This window comes from Cebus imitator, unplaced genomic scaffold, assembly GCF_001604975.1.
Source record: "Cebus imitator isolate Cc_AM_T3 unplaced genomic scaffold, Cebus_imitator-1.0 Scaffold84, whole genome shotgun sequence".
Classification (NCBI taxonomy): domain Eukaryota; kingdom Metazoa; phylum Chordata; class Mammalia; order Primates; family Cebidae; genus Cebus; species Cebus imitator.
In genome coordinates this window covers 4,150,174-4,166,506 of record NW_016107399.1, presented here as the reverse complement: position 1 = coordinate 4,166,506, position 16,333 = coordinate 4,150,174, and the positions used below count along the sequence as shown (strand labels likewise).

General features: G+C 41.5%; 1 protein-coding gene across 1 annotated transcript in view; it reads left to right on the top strand.

Moving 5' to 3' along the window:
* The window catches only part of ADCY10 (adenylate cyclase 10), a 101,435-nt gene that overhangs the window by 83,959 nt on the left and 1,143 nt on the right, over nt 1-16,333 (top strand). Inside the window, exons 26-32 of the mRNA XM_017534172.2 lie at nt 503-659; nt 4,463-4,667; nt 4,746-4,842; nt 6,197-6,312; nt 7,175-7,292; nt 9,672-9,867; nt 15,347-15,535. Of these exons, the coding sequence (XP_017389661.1) occupies nt 503-659; nt 4,463-4,667; nt 4,746-4,842; nt 6,197-6,312; nt 7,175-7,292; nt 9,672-9,867; nt 15,347-15,535 (1,078 nt within the window). The remainder of the gene's footprint in view (nt 1-502; nt 660-4,462; nt 4,668-4,745; nt 4,843-6,196; nt 6,313-7,174; nt 7,293-9,671; nt 9,868-15,346; nt 15,536-16,333) is intronic.

Here is a 16,333-nt window from a genome sequence, read left to right as displayed (position 1 = left end):
GATCTCGGCTCACCACAACCTCAGCCTCCTGGGTTCAGGCAATTCTCCTGCCTCAGCCTCCTGAGTAGCTGGGATTACAGGCACGCACCACCATGCCCAGCTGGTTTTTTGTATTTTTAGTAGAGACGGGGTTTCACCATGTTTACCAGGATGGTCTTGATCTCTTGACCTCGTGATCCACCCGCCTCGGCCTCCCAAAGTGCTGGGATTACAGGCGTGAGCCACCGCGCCCGGCTAGTGTGCTTTTTAAATAGCTTTATTTAATTAGCAATTACCTGACAGGGGCCAGATACTTTACATAAATTAATCATTGTAGAGTAGGTATCATGAGTCCCATTTTACAATGGAGAAAATGTGCTTATTTGTCAGTCATGGAGGCAGGCCTCAGATTCAAGTCGGTTTTGATTGCCAGGGCCACAGTGAGGACACTGCATACCTGTGCTCCCCTACAGCATGATGATGATAACTTCTATGTTCCATTTGTGTTTACTTTATCCAATAGGAAGAAGAGGCTGGCACAACTTTACCGGCAAACTGTCTGCCTCTCCTTGCTGTGGCGCATCTATAGCTTAAATTATTTTTTTCACAGCAAGTATTATGCCTACCTGGCAGTTATGATGCAAATGAATACTGCACTGGAAACTCAAAATAATTTCCAGGTAGGGGATTTTTGTAGCTGCTCCTTTAAGTTTCTGAATTTCATTTGGGAAGAAAAGCCTAGTGAAAGCCAATTGGGATTCAGAATTCTGAGGATATAACAGAAGGCTTTCTGACTGGCTTGTTTTGACAAGGCCAGCAGTTCTCAAACACTTTGGTTTCTGGATCACTTCACACTGTTAAAAATTATTGAGGATCCCAAATGGCTTTTATTTATATGAGTTGAATTTATTGATATCATATAAGAAACAAAAACTGAGAAAATTCTAAAATATTATTTTTTGTTTGTTTGTTTTGAGATGGAATCTCACTCTGTCACCCAGGGTGGAGTGCAGTGTTGTGATCTCGGCTCACTGCAACCTCCACTTCCCGGGTTCAAGCAATTCTCTTGCCTCAACCTCCTGAGTAGCTGGGACTATAGGCAAGTGCCACCACACCCAGCTAATTTTTGTATTTTTAGTAGAGATGAGGTTTCGCCATGTTGGTCAGGCTGGTCTTGAACTCCTGACCTCAAGTGATCTGCCCCACTTCAGCCTCCCAAAGTGCTGGGATTACAGGCATGAGCCACCGCACCTGGCCTAAAATATTATTTTAAAATAAAGATAACAAGCCTATTACATATTAACATAATTACCATTTTCATTTTTTAAAACTCTGTTCCCCAAACAAAAAAACCTAATGGGAAATATGGCATTGTATTATCTTAATGTCTGGCTTCTAGAAGACAACTAGATTCTCATATCTGCTTCTACTTTCACTGCTGCAATATCACATATGTTGCCTCTGGAAGACTCTACTATATATTCATGAGAGAATGAATATACATTCTTTTTTAAAAAGATAGAATTATAAATCATAACAAATACGGAAAGTACACATTAAAGATTTTGTTTAACTCACTGAGTTGACTCAATCAAAATTAGTTAAGATTGGAACCAAGTGGTTCCACGGCGAATCCAATTTATGAAGGATACAAAACTTGTCTAGTAACAGGGTAATAATCACTTGTATTCCACTGAGTATTTACATTTCTATGAAAAACAAATCATATCACTTATATTATTATTAGATTTTTGCAACATAGTTGTAAGATAGTCCAAAGAAAAGTAGAGATAACTTTGATTAGTAAGTGAGGTAGGAACCCTTCTAAATTTGTGTTTTGGCCCATTTTAAGGTCTCACTATTTTTCCTGTCACAAGTAATGTGTGGATGCTATGAAACTAGCTTTGACCTTATATGTTCCCTGAAAAGGTGTCAGGGATTCTTAGGGATCCCAAGATGAATTGGGAGAACCACTATTCTAGGTCAGAAATAGGAAAGCCTTTGATTGGATGAAGAAGGTATCAGGAGACATGATCAAGAAATTATTAAGCTAAATCCAACTCATCTAATGTGAACAGCCTTGCTCCATTATAAAAGTACATTAAGTCTGGGTTTCTTCCTCCTGGAGTCATTCATTGTCAAGAAGGAAGGGAAGGAGTCAGGTAGCACTGTTAATGTCGGAGGAGCTTAAATTCCTAACTGGGAGTCTGTCCTCTGCATTAGTCCCTTTTGGTGGACTTAGGCTGGCTCTCCTAGGATACTTCCATCAAGATTGACCCCTGCTCACTTCCCATCCTCTGCTCCTAACTCCATAGGCCATGAAGGAGTCACAGGCCCAGCCATATTGGTCCTCTTTTGGTTCCTCAAACACAGAAATTTAATCCCATCTGTCCCTGGCTGTTCCCTCTGCCCAGAGTGCTCATCCTCCGATCTTTACTGGGCATGGCCACCCATTCACTTGCTAACTTGTCACTCTGTTTTAATAGGTATTATTGCCATTCGACAATTTCTTGTTTGCTCCTGCATTAGCTTTTGGTCTGTCTCCCTTAGCAGCGTGTAAATCCCATGGGAGCAAGGTCCTCTTCAGTTGTCTTGTTCACATCCTAAGTTTCTAGAACAATTGTGGTTGCTCAAGAAATTTATATTGGCTGAAATACTTCTCCACACATGGAGCTATAGCCTAAGAACTGTAGTAGACTTGGGGTGGAAAAAATAAAAAGTCAGGCTAGAAAGTGAACCAAGACGTTCGTCATCAAGGTGGCTGGGATTGAAAACAGAGAAGCACTCCCCTCAGCACTCAAAAGCAGATGAGGGACTCAAGCATAGGAGAAGGGAGAGGCCGAGACAGAGCCAGAGAATGGTTTTCAGGACTCCGCCTATCTGCATTGTGACCACTGGCAAGCTGCATAAACATGGAGCTTTATATTTTCTCTGTAAAGTGAACCAGTTGGACCTCTATTCTCTCGGTCCAAATCCAAGACGTCCTAGGCTTTATTACAGTCTTGGATTTCTTATGTGCCCAACAATTCCCTCTCCCCCACCACCACTTCTGGCTATCCTTACCTTCTGGTAGCATTATCTGGGGCATATTTCAAATAAGGAAGAAAGGAATTCTCTCAGACTGACTGCAGTTTTAAATATCCAGGGACCTGCCTGTAACACAGAATTTGTAGGCTGCTTACTTCGTCCCATTTGAGGAATTCCAGCAAAAAACCTCTACTCTAAAATACTTCCCCTACCCCAACACTCCCACCACTAGAGATACTATATTTTTTCTGTTTGTATTTTTCAAATTAGGTTACATGTATTCTGTTGTTTTTGTATAAATAATAAAACTGCTTCTTTAGAAGGAACTATTTTCCCCTAACTATTCTCTAAGCGTGTATATTCTGTAGCAACTTTATCTTTTTAAAGAGTTGTTTAGAGTAACCAGTTTCTTGTAAATCTCCAAATCAGATGTATTTGTTTGTTTGTTTTTGAGAAGGGTGTCACTCAATCACCCAGGCTGCAGTGCAGTGGCATGATCATGGCTCAGTGCAGCCTCAACCTCCCCTGCTCAACTGATCCTCCCGAACACCTCAGCTTCCTAAGTAGCTAGGACTACAGTTTTGTGTCACCATGCTGGCTATTTTTTTTTTAATCTTTTGTTGAGATGAGGTCTCACTATATTGCCCAGACTGGGTTCAAACTCTTGTGCACAAGTGACCTCCCGTCTCAGCCTCCTGAGTAGATAGGACTACAGGCATGTGCCATTATGCCTGGCTAGTTTTTGCTGTTGTTGAAACAGGGTCTCGCTATTGTGCTCAGGCTTGTCTGGCACTCCTGAGCTCAAGCAATCCTCCCACCTCAGCCTCCCAAAGTGCTGGGATTATAGACGTGAGCCACTGCACTTGACCTCCAAATTAGGTTTAAAACTAGTCCCTATCAAAAGGTTGCCGTGCGGTGGGCTTGCCCTTGTGCTCCCGCGTGTGTAACACAGAGTGAGATCCGTCTCCAAAAAAAAAAAAAAAAAAAAAAAAAGACAAAGAAACCAAACCAACCTTTCTTTTTTTTGTTAAATTGCTGAAATTATATATGCTTGTTATAACAAACATCACAGAGACACATAAAGTAAAATCTCTCCTCCCACCCCCAACAAATAGGTAACTACTGTTTATACTTTGGAGTGTATCCTTACAGGCTTTTCGCTCTGCAATTATATATCTAATATGTAAGCTATGCTTTCATTTTTCACATAAATTAAAAATTTTATATTTCATTTAAGGACTCCATGGGTAAGGGGCCATCAAGCTTATTCTGAATGACTCAGTAAACATGTAGCAAAAACCCATTTGATTTCTGTATTTAAGCCCATGGCTTTGGCCAAATGTCCAGCTCTATTCTCACGCTTAATAAACAAATGTTTACTGGCAGACATTGAGTGATGTTCCTGAGCTTTCTGCTTTGTGTTCTGCCTCATTCTTCCTCCACTCTGTCATTTCAGATCATTAAGGCTTACCTAGACTATTCGCTATACCACCAGCTGGCTGGCTATCAGGGTGTGTGGTTCAAATACGAAGTCATGGCCCTGGAGCAGATCTTCAACCTCCCCCTGAAAGGCGAGGGCATTGAAATTGTGGCATACATAGCTGATACACTGGTCTTCAACAAGCTCATAATGGGACACCTGGACTTGGCCACTGAGTTAGGTAAGGGCTGGCTGGGCAAGATGAGACATGAGGATACAAGGAATGTCCCACAATATATTGGAATTGTTTTCTTCCCAGGCACCCGAGCCCACCAGATGTGGGCACTGCTTCAGAATCCCAACCGACGCTATCTGTCCCTCTGCAGACTTAGCCAGTGTCTCCTTTTGAAAAGCAGGTATTTATCTTAAAGCATTTTCCAAAATTAGGGGGAGGAGGCAATATTATTGAGTGTTCTGGGTTCAACTTTAGCCTGACCATAGGGTGGGGAAGGGAGTAGAGTTTGCAATAAGAAAATGTAACTGATAATAGTTGTCCTTTTTTTTCTTTTTTTTAGACAGAGTCTTGCTCTGTTGCCCAGGCTGGAGTACAGTGGTTCAATCTCGGCTCACTGCAACCTCTGCCTTCAGGTTTAAGCAATTCTCCTGCCTCAACCTCCTGAGTAGCTGAGATTATAGGCACATGCCACCACCCTCAGCTAATTTTTGTATTTTTTAGTAGAGATGGGGTTTCACCCTGGTCTTGAACTCCTGATCTCAAGTGACCTACCCACCTCGGCCTCCCAAAGTGCTGGGATTACAGGCATGAGCCACCATGCCAGGCCTTGGTTTTGTTTTGTTTTGTTTCATTTAATAGAATTCCTTCCCATGCATCATCTCTAATCTGGTTGCTGTGGCCAGTGAGTGGAGGGGAGTCAGACAGTCATCCCAGCTGTGGAAATCAGGCCTCCACTTCTGTCAAGTGGAGACAAAGGGAAAAGTCTTCTAGGGAGGCAAATGGCCAGAGAATAGCAACCAGGTCTAGAGGCCAAGGCCAATTTGCTCTGACTCTGGTCACCCTGATATAGAGAACCCAGGAAAGAACAATTTGAAACAAGAGCCAATTTGAGATTTAGGATTTGGTCTTGGGTAGGGATGCATTTGAAGTCTGTTTAAGAGGTGTATTTGGTTCTGAATTACTGAGAAGGACCAGGACTAGACCAGGGAGGGATCTTACTAAACCTCTTCCTACCCACTGCTTTTTCTGTTCAATAGCTTTGAGAGTACAAGTGGTTTTCAGTTACATAGATGAATTTTATAGTAGTGAATTATAAGAGTTTAGTGCACCTGTCACCCCAGCAGTGTACACGTACCCAATATGTAGTCTTTTATTTCTCACTTCTCTCCTCCCCTCCACGCTGAGTCCCCAAAGTCCATTATGTCCACTGCTTTTTTTTTTTTTTTTTTTTTTTTTTTTGAGACAGTTTCACTCTTTCACCCAGGCTGGAGTGCAGTGGTGCGATCTTGGCTCACTGCAACCTCCACCTTCCAGTTTCAAGAGATTCTCCTACCTCAGCCTCCCAGGTAGGGGGGTTACAGGCTCCTGACATCACACCTGACTAATTTTTGTAGTTTAGTAGAGACAGGATTTCACCATGTTGGCCAGGCTGGTCTCGAACTCCTGACCTCATGATCTGCTCACCTCGGCCTCCCAAGTGCTGGGATTACAATATCTACCGCTTTTTAGTGGCCACTATGTTTTCTTTTCCACAGATACAAGCAATTGATCCAGGTGCTGGGGTGTCTGTGGGATCTTTCTGTAACACAGGAACACATCTTGAGCAAGGCATTTTTCTACTTTGTCTGCTTGGACATCATGCTTTATTCTGGTAAGTGTGGGTTTGGAATGTAAAAGAACTTGGGGGTGTGGCACCTGTGCTGGTATGGTGAGGCAGCTGTCAGGTTGGCACTTTGGCACCAATAGGTTTCTGTGTGGGCGGACTTACAGAGCAGGGATGGAGAGAGGCTGGTGGTGTGAACTGAAGCACTGTCTAGCAGGTGCCGAGACTGTAAAGGCACTTCAAGAAGGAGAATTAAGTCTGAAGGAACCTGATTGGTATGAGCTGCCAGTTAAACGGTCAGATCAACTTGCACCTAGGTGATAGCGACTATCTTACTATGTGCCTCTTACTAAGGGTTTTTAACTTTTAGCAGGATGTACTTAGAGACTTCATGCTTTAGAATGAAGGACTAGTTTGCTTCAGGTGAGAGTTCCAGGTTGGCAGCTCTTGGTGATTTGGAAAACAAGTTATTTCCTGATAATCTTCAAGTGACATCAAGTAGGTCACTTGAAGTGTACATACTAAACCACAGGAACCAACTTGGGAATTGTTTTCCCCACACGGGATCTTGAAAGGGGATGCAGACATTGCCACCAACAAGGGAAGCATGTGTGGGGAGACACAGAAGTCCTAGGCTGTACTAAGGCTGGGAAGGATTAGTTAAACCCCACACCTGCCTGGTCAGTACTGTGGAACTGTATTATATATCCATAACACTCCCCAGTAGCTGGGACTCAGCAAACACAGGGCAGTCCAGTCGTCGGGTTGTTGCAATCCACGGGAACCTTTGGATTCATACAGTGATCAGAGGCTACTCTCCCTGCAGTGGGAATATTCTACTGAGAGCAACTAGGCTAGAAAGATGACCACCCACACCTACCAGCAACTCGCACCCTTTTCTCTCTTTTAGGTTTTGTTTATAGAACATTTGAAGAATGTTTGCAATTCATATACCAATATGAAGACAACAGAATCCTCAAGTTCCACAGTGGACTCCTCCTGGGACTTTATTCATCTGTAGCTCTCTGGTAACAATGTGTTGCATATCACTAAATTCCCAAGGTGAAGATGTTGAGTTCCAAGGAAGAGTTCTTTAAAAATATTTTAGAGAGTATTCATAATTTATACCTGAGAGAGCTTAAAGGTGTCAGAGGATATTTACACTGAAAGATGTGTTAGGGATCAACTAGTTCATCCCCCTTGGCCAAGGACAGAAAAGTGAGATTGTCTCAATTGCATTCCATGCAATAAATATTTATCGCAAACATATCATGTTGTGCCGATACAGGGATAAATAAGAAAAGATTGCTTTCTTTGGAGGAGTGCTGGGGTTTGAGGAAGACTAATGAATAGCACCACTTGCCCACCCCAGCACCCACCCACATCTAATCATATGGATTGATACATCCAATGTTGGAGGACATGGCTTATTTCTGCACGTAAGTGGGCTTCCTAATATTGAGCCCTAGAATCGGACTTAACCTGCTCAGTAGCAGGCAGTTCTGGAAAACTGTAGATCTACTCACATGGAGGCAGGGCTCTTGTAGCACAGAGATCAGTATCACACTCCCTGTTGGCTTCACTAGCTCTCAAGATGCAGAGAGATACAGAGTTATACTTGCCCAATTCCTCTCCCAATTCACCAGCAAGATCTCTCCTTATCATTGAAGGGGCAAGTGAAGCAGGGAAAGAGTTCTCGTGCTTTTCACCAAATAGAAGCCCCTCACATGGAAGGAAACTTCAGGAGTAAGGAAGAAGCATTCTCCACGTACCCCATTAACTCATTAAGTCTGAGGCTTAATCCCGTTAACCTATCATGTTGGTTTTTTTTGTTGTTGTTTTTTTTTTTTGAGACGAAGTCTTGCTTTGTCTCCAGGCTGGAGTACAGTGGCGCAATCTCGGCTCACTGCAACCTCCACCTCCTGGGTTCAAGCGATTCTTCCGCCTCATACTCCCGTGTAGCTGGGACCACAGGTGCGTGCCACCACGCCCAGCTAATTTTTTTGTATTTTTAGTAGAGATGGGGTTTCACCGTGTTGGCCAGGATGGTCTCGATCTCTTGAACTCGTGATCCGCCCGCCTCCGCCTCCCAAAGTAACCTATTATGTTTTTAACTCAGTTAAGCCTATTTTGATGAACGCTAAGGCTCTAAAATGGGTCAAAACAGAACATTCATTACATTACTTTCAAGACTATCCCCAAGATTGAAAATCACCCCCTATTATTTCCTATCTTAATTAAATTATATGCAACCATATGGTCTATCAGAGGTTTGTGATGAAACTAAGCGACAATATGAAGACATTCCTATATAAAATGCTACAAATTAGAGCAGCCCCAAATCTGAATAGAAATCCACTCTCTCCTTTCTGAGACAGTTTTGCTGTGTCACCCAGGTTGGAGTGCCATAGTGTGATCATGGATCACTGCAGCCTTGCCTTCCTAGGCTCAAGTGATCCTCCCAAAAACCTCAGCTTCCTGAGTAGCTGCAACTGCAGGTACATACCACCACAGCTGGCTAATTTTAATTTTTTGTAGAAATAGGATTTTGTCATGTTCCCCAGGCTGGTCTCCAACTCCTGGGCTCAGGCAATCCTACCTCAGCCTCCCCAAATGCTGGGATTACAGGCATGAGCCACTCACCTGGCCAGAAATCCCCTCATTATAAAATTAATGGGGAGAAATTAAAATCCAAAAATTAATTACTCTTGCCAATTAAAGTTCAAAATCAAATAACTTACCAATGTGAGCTAAAGGTCAAGGAATCTAAAGTTCAAAAATCATCCAAATTTTTTTTTCTTTTCTATCTCAGCTGGAGAGTTCTTTCAACATCTGTGTTCTAGGCCAATGTTGCTGACTTTAGTGGGCTAAAAATCACCTGGAGAGCTTGTTAATGTGGAGATGCCTCACCCTCAGAGCCTGTCTGATTCAGTATACCTGGACTGAACCAGAGAACCTGCATTAATGAGAAGCCGCATTAATGAGAACCCAGGTGATACTGATGATGCCCGTCTGTGAACCACATTTTGAGCAGTACTGTCCTAAATCATCTCTCTTCGGTATTGGAGCAGTTTCTTCAAGTCCCAGAATCAACAGTTCCAAGTGTCTGATCTCCCTTACTTTTTAATATAAAAAGTCAAAGAGTTCAGTGGTGGCTAATATTACCTGGGTGTTTCCAAGGATTTTATTCATCTCAAGCCATCAAAAAAAAAAAATCTATCATTTCCTTGCTCTGCATCACATAATTAATTTCCTGCTTTTTTAGGGAGAGTGAAGCAGGGGTAGGCAGGAGGCACACTTCCAGAGACCCAGGTACAGGAAGCTGCACATCCAGAGAGAGCCATTTCAGAAAACCAGCCTATTCCACAGGTGATACTGATTTTTCTTATTCCTTTGTGGTAATGCAGGTATGCCAGATGTCAGGAATGGGACAACTTTTACATATATTCCAGTGCAGCTAAAAATCTGTTGCCAAGAAGAACCATAACACTTATTTACTATAAAGGAATATCTAGGTACATGGAGGGGCAAGTTCTTCATCTTCAAAAGCAAATCAAAGAACAGTCAGAGAATGCCCATGCTAATGGAAAGGAGCTACTCAAGGTGAGGCCTACTCTCCAGTTTCCAGTGTAAAATACACCTTAAATAGATCTCTACTTCCTGTGCTAATTATTTTCTCATTATAGAATTATACGTTTATCACAGACGTTTTTGAAGGCACTTCCCCAAAGAAAGAAAATGTAAATTGTCCACTACATTACTACTCAGAGATAAGCACTTTTTATACATTGAGATCCCACTTTTCAAGTATTTGTGTGTGTGTGCATGCACATTTCTGTATTTTGTAATTTGCTATTAAGCGTATTATGAATAATTTTCTGTCATTAAATTGTTTTTCACATCACAATTTAAAAGGAAGCATTGTAGTCTATCTTATAGATATATGATTAGGTGGTCTAATTATTCTTGGATAAAACTTTTCTGAATGATCTTATTGCCATTGCTGTGATAAAGCATCCTGGTAGATAAATCATTCCACATGACAATTTTAAAAATTCAACTATGTATTAAGCATATTAATACAAGAGTGCTTGGGCACAAGAGTGAGCAAATTAAACACCTCCAACAGTTTACAACATGGGATGGGCAAGCACCCTAAGAGAATATAGGGCTAAACCTCTGGTGTTGACACATTTGCCTTGCTCTTGTAAACACTGAGCACAGGTCTATTAGCTTTCTATTGCTCTGTCACTCATTACCACAAAGTTAACAGCTTAAAACAACACCCACTTCTTGACAGAGTCTTGCTTTGTCACCCAGGCTGGAGTGCAGTGGTACAATCTCTGCTTACTGCAACCTCCGCCTCCCAGGCTCAAGCAATTCTCATGTCTCAGCCTCCCAAGTAGCTGGGATTATAGGCAAGCGCCACCATGACTGGCTAATTTTTGTATTTTTAGTAGAGATGGGGTTTCACCATGTTAGCCAGATTGGTTTTGAACTCCTGACCTCAAGTGATCCACCCATCTCAGCCTCCCAAAGTGCTGGGATTACAGGTGTGAGCCACCGTGTCGGGCCCAAAACAACACCCACTTTGTAACTCGCAGTTTGGGAGGTCCAAAGCCTCAGTGGTCTGGTATCTCCGCTTAGGAGATATATTTACGTAAGCAGAAATAATTTAATACATTGTTGCAGTTGTTATTTTGAACAAACTGTCATCTGTTGGAATAAGAAAAGGAAAATTTTTATTTTACCTCCACTTACTCCTTCTTCAATGCTTTTTATGTAGATCTAAGTTTCTGACCTATATATTTTCCTTCTCTCTAAAGAATTTAACATTTTTTGCAAGTCAAGGCTATTAGCAACAACTTCTTTCAATTTTGGTTTGTCTGAGAAGTCTTTATTTTGTCTTCAATTTTGAAGGATAATTTCACTGAGTAAAGAATTCTAGGGATTTTTTTCCTATCAACATGTCATGGCACTGGCTTCTTGCCTGCATGGTTTCTGAGGAAAAGTGAAACACACTTTTTTTTTATTATTGCTCTCTAGAAGCCCCTTGGGCTTCATTCAAAATTTTTTTTCTTTTTCTTTGAAATGGAGTCTCCCTCTGTCACCCAGGCTGGAATGCAGTGGTGCGAGCTTGGCCCACTGCAATCTCTACCTGGTATGCCTTGTAATTTTTCTTAATAGCCAGACATGATGTACCAGATAAAAAGTCTTTGTCTCAATAGGTCTTTAGTAATGTGATGGTAAGGTGTGAGGAGAGGGAACACATTCTCAGTCTTTTAGTGAGCCTATTCCTCTGGACTAAGAACTTCACAAGGGCTTTTCATTCCCCTCTTCCTTAGGTGGGACCCAATGGCTAGATCTGGCTTTAGTTGGATATTCATCTCCCCCAAGATAGGTTAGGATCTATTAAAACCCCTGGAGGTTAGGCTCTGGTTACATAGTTTCTCCCGAGGGCAAACCTCGTTAAGAAGAATGGAGTATTCTGGCATATTTCAAAATGGTTCCTTTTCCTCCTCCTCTGCTGAAAGAATGAGGGATTTTTTTTTTTTTCTTCTTATATTTACTGAGAGATCCTGGTTGAGCTTCTGGAGGTAAAACACACAAAACTGTGGGGGCTCACCTGAAGGTGTTTGGGATTTTTTATGTCTAATTTTTTTTTTTTTTGAGACAGAGTCTTGCTCTGCTGCCCAGGCTGGAGTGCAATGGCACTATTTTGGCTCACTGCAACCTCCAACTCATAGGTTCAAGTGATTCTCGTGCCTCAGCCTCCTAAATAGCTGGGATTATAGGCACCTGCTATCATGACTGGCTAATTTTTGTATTTTTGTAGAGATGGATGGGGTTTCACCACGTTGGCCAGGCTGGTCTTGAACTCTTGACATCAGTGGTCTGCTCACCTCGGCCTCCCAAAGTGTTGGGATTACAGGCGTGAGCCACGGCTCCCAGCCTAATTTTTTTTATTGTCATCCAAATACACACAGGATAAAACTTAACATCTTCATCATGTGTAAGTATGCAGTTCAGTGGTATTAAATACATTTATAATGTGTATCTATCTCTGCCCTCCATCTCCGTAACTGTCTTCATCTTGTAAAATAAAAACTCTATACCCATTAATTGTATGTTTGTTAGATCTAGTTGGTTTATTGTGTTGTCTAAGACCACTATATCTTATCTTTTGTAAAATTGTTCTATCCATTATTGTTAGTGAAGCCTCCAACTATCATAGAATAGTTCTATTATAGAACTATTATAGAACTATTTCTACCACATAATAGAGCTATTATAGAACAGTCTATTTCTACCTTCAATTTTGTCAGTTTCTGCTTCATATATATTGATGATCTTATTAGATGCATAAATGTTTATAGTTGTTATATCTTTTTGCTGTATTAGAACTTTTATTAATATATAATATTGTTTGCTTCTTGTAGGGTTTTTTCTGATTTAAAGTTTATTTTGTCTGACCTTTATAGCCACTCTTATTCTCTTTGGGTTACTATTTGTATGAAATATCTTTTTCTGTCTTTTCACTGTCCATCTATTTGTGTCTTTGGATCTAAAGTGAGTCTCTTTTAGTATGTAATTAGATCATGTTTTATTAAAAATCCATTCTGCCAATTTGGTTTTATTTTTGAGAGTTTAATTCAATTACATTTAAAGTAATTACTGATAAAGAGAGAACTGCTTGTATCATTTTGCCATTTGTTTTCAATATGCCTTCCAGCTTTTTTGTTCTTCATTTCCTGAACTACTATCTTCTTTGCATTTAATTTTTCATAGTGAAACATTTAAGTTATTTCCCCATTTTCTTTTGTATATATTCTATAGCTATTTTCCTTATGGTTACCATGAGGATTACATTTAGCGTCCTAAAGTTAACTTCAGTAACACACACATAACTGTGCTCCTTTAATAGCTTCCCACCCCTTTTGGTTGTTGATGTCACAAAATTACATTTTTATACATTGTGTGTCCCAAAACATAAATGAATAATTATTTTAAATGATTAGTTTCTTGAACTATGTAGAAAACAAAATGTGGAGTCACAACCCACAGTTACAGTAATACTAGCTTTTGAGCTAGTAATTTCTCCCTCATCTTTGAAGGACTCTTTTGCTAGATAGAAGACTCTTGGTTGATGGGATTTTTTCTTTTAACACTTTGAATATATTGGCACACTTGCCTTCTGACCCCTAAATTTTCTGATGAGGAACCTGCTGGTAATGTTATTGAAGATGCCTTGTATGTGATTTGTTGCTTCTCTCACTGCTTTCAAGATTTCATGTCTTTTGCTTTCAAAAGTGATTATAATGTGCCTTAGTATGGATCTCTTCAAGTTTATCTTACTTGGAGTTTGTTTAGCTTTTGGGGTGTTTATATCTTTTACCAAATTTGGTAAGTTTTCAACCATTATTTCTTCAAATATTCTTTCTAGCTCTTTCTCTCTCTTCTTCTTCAAGGACTACCACAATGCATTTATTGGTTCACTTGTTGGTGTTCCACAAGTCCCTTAGACTCTGCTAACTTTTCTTCAATCTTTTTTCTTTCTGTTCCTCAGATTCAATAATTTCCATTGTCATACCTTCAAGTTTGCTGCCTGTTTAACTCTGCCTTTGAATCCCTCTAGTGATTTTTCAGTTTTAGTTTTTGTACTTTTCACCTCCAGAATTTCTTTTTGGGGTGGAGAGAAAAATAAAGTTCATGGCCGGGGGGAAGGGCAATAGCCCTTTAAATCCCCTGGAAGTCACTTCAACTGGAGAGGGAAGGGCTTGCAATGGTGGGGAGAAGTGCAACAATGGCTGCCTACCTCCTTGTCTCTACCTCTTCCATCAGAAGCAGCAATTGGTGATCAGAGCACCAATCCCTGATATCTCACACAGGGTTCTTTTTGCCCAAACTTGTTCCCACAAGTTGTGTGCGGGTTCTTCAGGAACATGTGCACAACTGTCTGCCACAGGTTTTGAGGTGGGGGGACAGGCAGCTGTGCTAAGAGCTGAAACTGAAATTAACCTCAGTTTACCATCCAGGCCTTCGCCTGGCATTTATTTACAAGTCTTCAGCAGACTCCAGAGTTCTAGCATAGTTACATTCTGACGGATTCTGCCAGTGTAATGATAGTCTAGGTGGGGATACAGATAGCTGGTACTTCCTATCTGCCATCTTTCCTGAATCCTCTTCTCCATAGAGTTTTTAACTCCCAGACCTGTCCACTCTGAGTTTGTAGCAATTCATCAATCACAGTTCAGGTTTTCCTAGCCTGGCACTGATTCCCACAGTGGTTTCCACTTGTGAATCTCTGTTTGTCTCTACAGTCTTTGGATCAGCAGTTTGCCCGTCTTCTCACTTCCCTTATGGATCCAAGAATATTTGTTGATCTTTCAGTCCGTTCAGCTTTTTACTTGATTCTAGGACTAAGTGGTTCCTTCCAAGCTCCTTACATGCAGAAGTGGCCAATTTTTTCCCTAATTTTTCAACAATTAACTTGTACTGCTTTAATAATCATAATCATCAAAATTATTATCTTTTTCTTTGAGATGGAGTCTCACTCTGTCACCCAGGCTGGATTGCAGTGGCACAATCTTGGCTAACTGCAACCTCTGCCTCCCAGGTTCAAGCAATTCTCCTGCCTCAGCCTCCCAAGTAGCTGGGATTACAGGTGTGCACCACCACAACCAGCTAATTTTTGTATATTTAGTAGAGATGGGGTTTTGCCATGATGGTCAGGCTTGTCTCGAACTCCTGACCTCAGGTGATCCACCCGCCTTGGCCTCCCAAAGTGCTGAGATTATAGGCATGAGCCACCATTCCCGGCCATCAAAATAATTTTTTTTTAAAGTTATTGCAGAGAAGCAATGATGGGATCTCTCATGTCAATTCCTGATCTCAGTGGGCCATGGGGGCTACTCCAGCTGACATTTATTATCTCCAATACCTACTATGTATGTCTCTATAATGTATTTTCTCACTTGATTGCTTAAATCCTTGAAATCTTCCCAAATCATCTGTGAAGGAAATAACTTACAGTCAAGGACCCTGTTTGATTCTAATATACTGTTGTGTTTTTTTTCTTTAGAACTTGAAGAATCTGGTGGGTCAAAATATCACTGGTCCTGTCTTTTACCCAAGGCTCTACCACCTGATGGCTTACGTCTGTATATTAATGGGAGACAGGCAGAACTGTTGCCTCTTTCTGAACACAGCCTTGCAGCTCTCTGAAACACAGGGGAATGTGCTGGAGAAATGCTGGCTGCAAATGAGCAAAGTATGTATCATCAGCTAGCAAGCTGGGATGGGGGATGCTCACCCATATAAAGAAGCCCCGGAAGCCCATTGTCTGGTTAGGTTTCACCAGGCACAGAAGGTCATTGTCTTAGTCTGTCCAGGCTGCTGTAACAAAATATCTTAGACTGGGTCATTGATAAACAATAGAAAATTACGCACAATTTTGGAAGCTGGAAGTCCAAGATCAAGGCACTGGAGATTCAATGTCTGGTGAGTGTCCATTCCTCACAGATGGTGCCTTTTGCTGTGTCCTTGCATGTCAAAAGGATGGAAAAGGAAAATATGCTCCCTCCAGCCTTTTTATAAGGACGCTAATTCTATCCATGAGGGCAGAGCCCTCATGACCTAATTACCTCCCAAAGACCCACCTCTTAATACCATCACCTTGGGGGTTAATTTGCAACACAAGAATTTCAAGGGATGCCAACATTCAGACCATAGCAATCACCATAGGCCTTTCTCGATTCTTACCAGAACGGGTGATGTGCCTAGAGCTCAGGTTTGTGAGCTTCCTCTTCCCCTTTAAGTTCTCATGGACTCTCTCCCTCATCCAAATCCCCCTGAGCATGCCCTCTCTCTGCCCTTCTCTGTGGCCACTTTCCACTTTGTGTTACATCTGTCTGCATGTCTTTCCTCTCCTTAAGAATGTGAACTCTTGGCCGGGCGTGGTGGCTCACGCCTGTAATCCCAGCACTTTGGGAGGCCGAGGCGGGTGGATCACGAGGTCAAGAGATCGAGACCATCCTGGTCAACACGGTGAAACCCTGTCTCTACTAAA